At 30.0% G+C, this 11526-nt stretch overlaps 1 protein-coding gene across 1 annotated transcript; it reads left to right on the top strand.

The window, feature by feature from the left end:
• The first annotated feature begins 6679 nt into the window (after positions 1 to 6679).
• On the top strand, positions 6680 to 7958 carry LOC113388034. Its single transcript, XM_026625449.1, has 2 exons — positions 6680 to 7169; positions 7285 to 7958. The coding sequence occupies exons 1-2, from the start codon at positions 6680 to 6682 to the stop codon at positions 7956 to 7958; spliced, it is 1164 nt and encodes a 387-aa protein (XP_026481234.1).
• The last annotated feature ends 3568 nt before the right edge of the window (positions 7959 to 11526 follow it).

The following is an 11526-nucleotide window of genomic DNA, read 5'->3' as shown; positions in this document are numbered from 1 at the left end:
AGCACTATAAAAATCCTTGGAATATATAAAATATAACACCTCGCCGCTAGATGGCTTCAAATACAACAATTAAATCTCGAACGAAAAAACTATTTCGTTATTTCATATATAGCATAATATTGTTCCTAGAACACGTTATAAAACACCGATTTATTAAGATAATAATTGATGTAATTTTGTTCATTACAAGATTTTTGACAAAATGTGTACTTTTATAGATATTTGCAAAAAACGCCAAAAAGAAACGAATTTTTAGTAGTCTTTAATATAAATATAAATATAACTAGTGGGGTGTATGGCATCGTGCCTCAAGGCAAATTGCTGGAACTTCCCGTACCGTAACGAAATGTTCGAGGAATACTGTATGTTTTGAAATAGATTATTAATATTGTAACATTGTCTAATATTTATAAGAATTATATAAACTGAATTGCAAAGTTGAAATTATTTGTTTAAAGTATATTAGAACTATAGTCAGAATTAAAAATAAAAACTGAATTATTTTCGATGTACAAAAAAATTTTTTTTAAAAAAAAAAAAATTTTTTTTCCAAAATCAATTATTTTGTTAAGACAAGCAAAATGTTCTTTGAATCATTCAAATCAGACGCTTTATTCTCTCAAAACTGCCATTTTTTACATATTTAGCTCCGTATCTTCGAAATGGCTGAACCTGTCTTTGCTGAAAACTAACAAATACTTCTCCCAATAATTACTAATTGAATGTTATTTAGATTATTCAAATCGGATGCTCCGTTCTCTCAAAAACTCGATTTCTCTTTTCTGCACTCTTTGCTCTTTATCTCCGTAACGGCTGCTCTTGCCAAAAACTAATCAGCCCATCCCCCTATCAATAGGAATCGAATGTTTTTTAAACCATTCAAATCGGTTGATCCGTGCGCCCAAAAACGTGACAGGAAATTTGTATCCATACATACATACACACACACACATCCATTATTTCTGAGGTATGTTAAAATGTTCAGAAACCTTCAAAACGTCGAGAAATGTAAAAATTTTCAATTTTGATTTTCGGCCCATTACAATAACTTACCCTACGGGAAGTTAAATATAAACTAGTGGGGTGTATGGCATCATGCCTTAAGACAAATTGCTGGAACTTCCGGGACCGTAACGAAATGTTCGAGGAATACTGAATGCTTTCAAATAGATTATTATTAATATTGTAACATTGTCTAATATTTATAAGAATTATATAAACTGAATTGCAAAGTTGAAATTATTTGTTAAAGTATATTAGAACTATAGTCAGAATTAAAAATAAAATCTGAATTATTTTCGATATACAATTTTTTTTTTTTGAAAAAAAAAATTTAAACAATTTTTTTTTTCCAAAACCATTTATTTTGTTAAGACAAGCAGAATGTTCTTTGAATCATTCAAATCGGAAGCTTTATTCTCTCAAAAACTGCCATTTTTTACATATTTAGCTCCGTATCTTTGAAATGGATGGGCCTACCTCCCAATCATTACGAATTGAATGTTTTTTAGATCATTCAAATCGGATACTCCGTTCTCACAAAAACTCGTTTTCTATTTTCTGCACTCTTTGCTCTGTATCTCCGAAACGGCTGGACCTGCCTTTGCCAAAAACTAATCAGCTCTTCTCCCTATCAATAGAAATCGAATGTTTTTTGAACGATTCAAATCGGTTGATCCGTGCGCCCGAAAACGTGACTGGAAATTTGTATCCATACATACATACACACACATCAATTTTTTCTGAGGTATGCCAAAATGTTCAGAAACCTTAAAAACGTCGAAAAATGTAAAAATTTTCAATTTGGATTTTCGGCCCCTTACAATAACTTACCCTACGAGAAGTTAAAAATTTAGATATAAATATAAATAAAGATATAAATATAGATATAAATATAATGTAGATATTGCTAGTAAGTTGCCACCCCTGCTGGACTTTGACGTTCCAGCACTGACAATACCAAAATTTCAGCTGACATCGATGCCAAATACGTCATAACCAATTTCAGTTTAGTTTCGGTGCGAAAAGTCACAAGAACACAGTTTTCACTGTACAAAGTTTAGAATATAAAAAAAAATCGAACTAGCTGTAAGTGGAATTCTGTCTTGAGGCATTTATGGCATCGTGCCTTAAGGCAAATTGCTGGAACTTCCCGTACCGAAATGTTCGAGGAATACTGAATGTTTTCAAATAGATTATTATAAATATTGTAACATTGTCTAATATTTATGAGAATTATATAAACTGAATTGCAGAGTTGAAAATATTTGTAAAGTATATTAGAACTATAGCCAGAATTAAAAATAAAATCTGAAATATTTTTGATAAACTAAAAAAAAAAAAAAAAATTGAACAAAATTTTTTTTTCCAAAATCAATTATTTTGTTAAGACAAGCAGAAAGTTCTTTGAATCATTTAAATCGGACGCTTAGTTCTCTCAAAAACTGCCATTTTTTACATATTTAGCTCCATATCTTTGAAATGGCTGGGCCTGCCTTTGCCAAAAACTAATAAGCACTTCTCCCAATCATTACTAATTGAATGCTTTTTAGATCATTCAAATCAGATACTCCGTTCTCTCAAAAATTCGATTTCTATTTTCTGCACTCTTTGCTCCGTATCTCCGAAACGGCTGGACCTGCCTTTGCCAAAAACTAATCAGCTCTTTTCCCTATCAATAGGAATCGAATGTTTTTTGAACCATTCAAATCGGTTGATCCGTGCGCCCTAAAACGTGACTGGAAATTTGTATCCATACATACATACACACACACACACACACACACACACACACACACACACACACATCCATTTTTTCTGAGGTATGCCAAAACGTTCAAAAACCTTCAAAACGTCGAGAAATGTTAAAATTTTCAATTCCGATTTTCGGCCCATTACAATAACTTACCCTACGGGAAGTTAAAATAAAAAACATAATTTTTGTTCTTCTCAAAAAGTGATCAAACCAATTTGGAAAACTAAGGTAAATATATGTGCTGGCACTGAAAATCAATGAATTTTCAGTCATTTCCGAACAAACAATGATTAGTAAAATTTTTTCGATCCATTCTAAAATGGCGTTGAAAATGTAAGTTGCCACCTTTTTTGGCTTGTAAGTTGCCACCCTATTTTTATTGTTTCGTCGTGCTTTTTAAATTTAAATCAATTAAATGCTTTTTAATTGTATGCAATCGTCATTCAAACTAAATTGAATTGTTTTAAGTGCATTTTTCTACCATTTTTGGATATACTTTTATTTAAACTTATTTTAATTTAAATTTTAAATTTACTTTAAATTAATTTTTAGTATGGCTGCACGTCGACCAAGAAAAACCGATTTTGGTGTAACCAATTTTGATGCATTACTTGTTGCAATCAAAGCCGTCGTCATCGACAAAAAATAAAAGAAAAGCACCGCAAAACCATTTAAGATCAGCATTCGTAGTTTTTCTTGTTATACCGATAAATTCAATGCCGAAGTACCCGATATTAATGATGTTGCCGACGATGAATAATTGATGAATTCTTGCTCGAGTGTTTACGTTTGTCCGACTTGCGACTCTGATGATGACGACGAGGAGGAAAATGATGAATAATTCAATTTTGGATGTCATTTTTTATTCAATTCGTTGTTCAAAACTATTTATTTAAATTTTTTATGCTCTTTTTTAATTCATTTTAACGCTCATTTAAGTTCACAATCAATAAATTTTGTCAATCATGCGTTTGTACTTCAGTTTTCTCGAATTTTCAGCGATTTTTGCAGGGGTGGCAACTTATAAGCCTTTTTTTGGCGGGGTCATTTTCGAGATCTTTTAAAAATCGGCTGTAAAATTTTCATTTTCACATAACTCAAACGATCTGATGCTATGGATTAAAGCTTTTGAGGTCCTCTTTCCAACGGTATATTCGCATCAAAGATATGTGTACTCAATGTCGAGATATAGGCATAAAAGCGATGGGGTGGCAACTTACAAGCCTTTCCCCTATAAATATAGATATAGATATAAATATAAATATAAATATATATATATAAAAATAGATATAGATATAAATATAGATATAAAAATAGATATAAATATAGATATAAAAACAGATATAAAAATAGATATAAATATAGATATAAATATAGATATAAAAATAGATATAAAAATAGATATAAAAATAGATATAAAAATAGATATAAAATTAGATATAAATATAGATATAAATATAGATATAAAAATAGATATAAATATAGATATAAAAATAGATATAAAAATAGATATAAATACAAATACAAATACAAATACAAATACAAATACAAGTACAAGTTCAAGTACAAGTACAAATACAAGTACAAGTACAAATACAAATACAAATACAAATACAACTACAACTACAGATACAGATACAGATACAGATACAGATACAGATACATATACAGATACAGATACAGATACAGATACAGATACAGATACATTTACAGATACAGATACAGATACAGATACAGATACAGATACAAATACAGATACACATACAGATACAGATACAGATACAGATACAGATACAGATACAAATACAAATACAAATACAAATACAAATACAAATACAAATACAAATACAAATATAAATATAAATATAAATATAAATATAAATATAAATATAAATATAAATATAAATATAATAAATATAAATAAATATAAATATAAATAGAAATATAAATATAAATATAAATATAAATAAATATAAAGATAAATAGAAATATAGAATAGAATATAAATATAAATATAAATATAAATATAAATATAAATATATAAATATAAATTTAAATTAATATATAAATATAAATTTAAATTAATATATAAATATAAATTAAATATATATATAAATAATATTAAATTAACATATAAATATAAGTTTAAATTAATATATAAATTTAAATTTAAATTTAAATATAAATATATTTGTCTCACCATAGGCTATTCATGCGATGACGATGCCTCAGGTGGAGCACCTTGCAATCTATTTTTCTGTATTTTATTTATGCCTTGTCCACCTTGAAATCAGCGCGAACATTTAAGATGATGAAAAGATTGCAAACAACTCTTGTAACGAATTCATAAATGTTTTTAGTCTTCAAGTTACTCTTTCTGAGTTCGAACATGAAGGTGAGGAAGATGCAAAAATAAAATTAGTCAAAAATGTGTTGAAGTTATAGCTATGCTAATCATAAACTGTTCTCATGTGCAGATTTGTGTTGAAACTGTGCAAATCACAATTATTCTAATATCGAATCTCTGGAATTACATGAAGTGAATGTGGAAATAAGTTTATGTATATTTTAAATATGTAAATGATAAACTTTAAATAATAATATGATACAATCCACTGGGGTTATGCTTGCAAAAAATATTTTAAAAAAAAAGATATCTCATTTAGTTCCAAAAGTTATTAATTGATATATACAAAATTATTTTAATAGCTTCCTAAAAGCGTCACTTTTCTCATCACTTAAAATTTCATATTAAAAAAATGACTGTTAACACCCAAATCAAAAATTAGTTTTTAGTATTCTTAAAATTGATTTTATGCACAAAGAAGTTCTACTTGCTAGCTTTACGTTTCTTTAACATTTCAAGTCATTCTAAATTAAATTGTTTGATATCAAAAGGAAAAAAAGTGTTTTATGTTCGTTTAATTTTGGATACCTAAATTTGACCTTTCCTCGAGTTTTCTAAAAATACGGCTGCACCAATTTCTAAAATAATCCCCAGTCGCTTGTATAGGTAGATTGGCAGATAAGGCAGTGTAAAATTATTTTTCAGGTTTTCGCCAAAAATTCTGAAGTTTTTTGGAAAATTCAAAATGTTTCCCTGCTGATTAGATTTTTGGGAAAAATCAGTTGAATAATCTTATATATAAAAATGGATCGCAAAATGTGTTGGTAAGCGCATAACTCAACAACGCCTGAACCAATTTGGCCAATTCTTTTTTTAAAATGTTCGTTGATGTCTAGGGATGGTTCTTACGGCGAGAAAAATTCGAATAATTGCCGGGAAAACCCTAAAAACAGCCCTTTTCTAACTAATACAAATAATCGTAGTCGGCTTCTCGATATTATTTCTTTTGTTTTACTGTCGGCAGGCGATAAAATTGGTATGGCGTTGAAGAATTTGACTTCAAGTCATATAAGATTAAAAAAATCAATGTCAATGTTCATTTGCCGCCCTTGCCGGTGGTATTTTCTTGCATTTTCTGCTATACTCTACTGAGTGTGCTTTTGTTTTGTTTGTAGTGTTTTGTTATCTTCCTATGAATAAAAAGTTATTACAAGTGACACAATATTTTAATATTGCCTCCTATGAGACGAGGCAATTTAAGTAGAAGAACACGAAATGCTACAAACCGATCTAATCGTACTGCACAAGAAGATGACGACCGAAATGAACATGAAAAAATTAGGATATGGGCCGCTATGTTAGTGGTAATGAAGCAATTCTCGAATATTTTCTTTTCCAATTCATAAGAGACACCCATCTGTTATTCACTTACCTGTGCATTTAGAAAATGAGCAAAGGGTGTATTTTACAGCAGAGAACGTAAGTCAAAGAGCTGCTCAGCCACCATCTACTACATTAACAAGTTTTTTGAGACATGTCAAAACGATAATTTTGCACAAACACTGCTATATTCTGAAATGCCAAAATACTATACTTGGAATAAATCTTCAAAGAGATTTATACGACGAAAAAAAGAAAAACCAGTACCAGGATACCCAGATATATATTCCACCGATGCGATTGGTCGAATTTATTCAGTACATCCAAGCAATAATGAATGTTTTTATTTGCGACTGCTATTAGTCAATGTACGTGGCCCAACATTATTCCAACATTTACGAAATGTTGATGGTGAATTGTGTGGATCCTACAGAGAAGCCTGTCAACGTTTACAATTGCTAGGAAATGACGCTCCTTGGGATCAAACTCTCAGTGATGCTGTAATATCTTCACACGCTCATCAAATACGAACATTGTTTTCTATAATCATATCCACATGCTTTCCATCAAACCCAATTGATTTGTGTATCAAGTACAAAGATAACATGTGTGATGATATTTTGTATCAAATACGCAATAGAATGGAAGTCCAAATATGCAAATCAGTGAAGAAATTTACAACGAAGCGTTGATTTCAATTAAAGACATGTGCTTGATGATGTCAAACAAACTATTAATTTAATTAGTCGTGGCCGCACCCAATCGTCCAATGCATGATTTAACCATTTTTCTTTTAACCAAGAGTTGCACAGAGAAAAACTGTATGATCTCAACAATTTGAAAGAATTAATCGAAACAAATCCTCCACTGTTGAATGAACAACAGAGGTATGTATTTGATACTCTTATGAAAGTAACAAATGATGGAACTGGGGGGATTTACTTCTTAGACGCACCTGGTGGTACAGGAAAAACTTTGATTTCATTAATATTAGCAACAATTTGCTCACAAAATAAAATTGCACTTGCACTCGCTTTATCGGGAATCGCAACTTTGCTCGAAGGTGGTCGAACAGCCCATTCAGCACTAAAATTGCCATTAAATATGCAAAGCAATGAAACTCCAACTTGCAACATCTCGAAGAACTCTGTAATGGCTAAGGTTTTGCAGCAATGTCAATTGACCGTTTGGGATGAATGCACGATGGCACGTAAAAAATATTTGGAGGCTTTAGACAAAACCTTAAAAGATCTACGCAGCAATCACCGATTTGGTGGTGCAATGATTTTATTAGCAGGAGATTTTCGTCAAACATTGCCAGGGATTCCACGATCAACGCCAGCTGATGAACTCAACGCATACCTAAAGTCATCCAATCTGTGGAAATATGTCAAAGTACTTCACTTAAGCAAGAATATGCGTGTTGAGTTGCAAATAAGCCAATATGAAAACATATTCTCTAAACAACTCATTTAGATTGGTAATGACAATTTTCCTATTGACATGTTGACAGGATGTATTAACTTTCCTTAAAATTTTTGTTATTTACCTCAATCAAAAGAAGAACTCATTTAGAAGGTGTTTCCAGATGTTGCTCAAAATTACAGAAATCATCATTGGTTAAGCGAACGAGCTATATTGGCAGCCAAAAACATTGAGGTAGATGAATTAAATTTCAAAATTCAAGAACAAACTACAGGCGAATCGAAGATATATAAATCAGTTGATTCGGCAACTAACCAAGACGATGTAGTTAACTCTCCACCGGAATTTTTGAACTCGCTGGATTTGCCCGGATTGCCACCTCACAATGTTCAATTAAAGGTTGTTTCGGTAATAATAGTGTTGCAAAATATCAATCAACCGCGCTTTTGCAATATAATAAACAACGTGATAGAAGCAACTATATTGAAAGGAAGGTATAAAGGAGAAGATGTTCTCATTCCGCGCATCCCGGTGATTCCGACTGATGTGCCATTTTAGTTTAAACGACTACAGTTTCCAGTGCGGCTTGCTTTTGCTACGACCATAAACAAGTCTCAGGGCCAATCATTAAGTGTTTGTGGCATTAATTTGGAGAACCCATGTTTTTCACATGGTCAATTGTATGTTTCCTGTTTCCGTATTGGAAAACCATCAGATTTCTATGCGCCAGGCAATCAAACAAAAAACATCGTTTATCACAAAGCACTACAATGAAAATATAACTATTTTTTTCATTGTTAATCATTATCATTATGATTTACATGATTAAAATTGCTTACTTTTGAATGCTTATAGTGATTTATTTAATTATTATTAATTCACACCGCATTAATACCAGGGTGACGGTTCTGTTCTGGATAATTTTTTGCAAAGAATTTAAAAAAGGAAGGAACAAAACACTGCCACATTACAATTTTTTTTGACGGGGCGAAGTCTGTCGGGTCAGCTAGTTTATATATATATATTTATATATTTATATATATATATTTATATATTTATATATATATATATATATATATTATAAAAATGGAGCTCTCTTTCAAATGTTCAAGTAAAACTCGAAAACGGCTGAATCGATTTGGCCAGTCTTAATTTTCAAAAGGTGAGAAATTATTTCAAATCCGCGTAGAAACTTTACATTTTTAATTCGGAAATTTTTGTTGAAGCGTAATTTGAATAAAACAATGGACGGTGGCTAATACGTGAAATGTCAAACGTTTTTGACAGATGATGTTCAATTACGTTTAATAGGATGATTTACGTGAATATTATTAACTTCCCGTAGGGCAAGTTATAGTAATCGCAAAAAAATCGAAAATGAAATTTTTTATATATCTTTACGTTTCAGAGGTTTCTGAACATTTTGGCATACCTTAGAAAAAATGGATGTATGTGTGTGTGTGTGTGTGTGTGTGTGTATGTGTGTGTGTATGTGTGTGTGTATGTATGTATGTGTGTGTATGTATGTGCGGATACAAATTTTCGTCGACGATTTCGGGAACACGGATCAACCGATTTGAATAATTCAAAAAACATTCGATCCGTATTGATAAGGAGACGTGCTGATTAGTTTTTGGCAAAGGCAGGTCAAGCCGTTCCGAAGATACGGGGTAAAAAGTTCCGAAAACGGTAACTCAGTTTTTAAGAGAACGGAGCGTCCGATTTTAATAATTCAAAAAACATTTTATTTGTATTGACAAGATGAAGAATCGATACAACTTTCATGAAGGTAGGTCCAGCGGTTTATAGAGGAAAAAGTAAAAAAATGAGCCATTTGGCGGTCAAAAATGATCATTAGACATATGCACATCAAATTATCAGACATTTTATAGAGATTTTAACAATAAGTATACATTTTGTTAACATTCCTATCGGTTCCGTACCAATGCTTATGCGTTAGACAGCGACGCGGCGCTTACGCGCTTTATATTTTGTTCCTAGGTAGTTAAAGCAGTACGATTGCTTTGAAAAAAAAGTTCAGATCTTCCACAATATGTCAAAATAAAGAAAAAAAAATTTTTTTCAAAAAAAAAAAAAAAAATTAAAAAAAAAAATTTTTTTAAATATTTTTTTTTTCAAAAAAAACTAATTTTTTGTCCAATTTATAGTTTCTCAAAAATCTTATTTTTTAAAACTAATTTTTTTTCAAAAATGTTAATCGTTTTAAAAAATAATAATAATTTTTGGTACGGGAAGTTCCAGCAATTTGCCTTAAGGCACGATGCCCTAATTGCCTTAAGACAGAATTCCACTTACAGCTAGTTTAATTATGATTAAATTGTAGTAAGTAGTTTTCTTTGTAAAAAAGTCTAGATAACAAATTGTTAAGACATCAAAAAAGCACATTTCTACAATGATGAAGTAGATGGCAGTTTACTGAACGTAGTCGTATGTGTTATTTGTTGTGAATATTTGTTATGGTTTTCACACTATAGTTTATATTTGCTCAAAGTCAAATTGAACCTTTGTGCCTCGCCCTGCTCTACATATATACTTTTTATTAAATTTACTTTAATCCATCGAATGTTACTTGAAACTTTTCAAAAAGCAGGTCAAAGAAGAAATACTTAATTCATTTTCTATTTCTTCTCGCAAAAATTTGAAAATTTTGTATAAGCTTAGTAGTATTATTTACAATTACACACAAAATCCAGAATCCAAAAAGAATCTGAAAAACTTGAAACGTAATCAATAAGTAGAAAGGCCAAAAAAGACTTGGATTGGATTATACCATGTTTTCTATAGAAATTGTATAAAACTTCAGTTTGATTGTATTGACAAAATATAGACAAAATAATGGGGTTTATTGTTTTTATAATACCTCATTGTATATAGCATTCAAACAACACATCCTTATACACTTAAAGTATTAATATTTTTAATTCTCTAGAAATTGTTTAGAATATTTAGATAGTAGAGTCTTGGATTTGTAAATATGTTGCAGAGCTTCGAACAAAGAATCCAAAATGTAATAAAAAACAAAAAAGTTTAAAAAAAAACATTTTTTTATTTATTTAATGTCGACGTTTCGGAACTAGTTCCGTTCCATCTTCAGGACACCTGTCAAGTAACATGATCTTGATAAGATTTAGGCAAACAATATGTTTAAAAAAAGCAGAAGATGGTAGATTTTTTTATATAAAATGAATAAAATTTCAATTTTTTTTTCAAAAAAATTAATGTACAAAAATATGACAATATAATCAAAATAAAAATGATAAAAATAAATGAAGGGATTATATAACAAAATATTATAAATGTTAAAAAACTAAAAAGTTTTAGAAAGTTAAGAAAAAGGTTACAAAAAAGGACAGAATTAATTACCTGTATGTCAATTATACACTAGCGCTTTTTCACTAAAAAAAATTTTATCAAAAAAATGTGATTTCAATGTTGTGAATTCAATTTTTTTTTTAAATAATGTCTTTTTTGAGTTTGTTATGTGGGACAAAAAGAATTATTACCTAGATATTATGGGATGATTATTTGGTAACAGACTGATAATTGAACAGATGATTTTTTTTTCAAGTCAAGTCAAGAATCACTTGACTTTTTTTTA

This window comes from Ctenocephalides felis, unplaced genomic scaffold (assembly GCF_003426905.1).
Source record: "Ctenocephalides felis isolate EL2017-DRISC unplaced genomic scaffold, ASM342690v1 CF-g0.4_SCAFFOLD_00845, whole genome shotgun sequence".
NCBI classification, from domain to species: domain Eukaryota; kingdom Metazoa; phylum Arthropoda; class Insecta; order Siphonaptera; family Pulicidae; genus Ctenocephalides; species Ctenocephalides felis.
The sequence above is the reverse complement of the archived record's forward strand: the minus strand, read 5'-3'. Positions and strand labels throughout refer to the sequence as shown.

Coding starts and splice junctions, on each gene's coding strand:
- LOC113388034 (XM_026625449.1), top strand. CDS start 6,680: ATGCCAAAATACTATACTTGGAATAAATCTTCAAAGAGATTTATACGA. Junction 7,170..7,284: donor GAAGAAATTTACAACGAAGC/GTTGATTTCAAT, acceptor CTTTTAACCAAG/AGTTGCACAGAGAAAAACTG.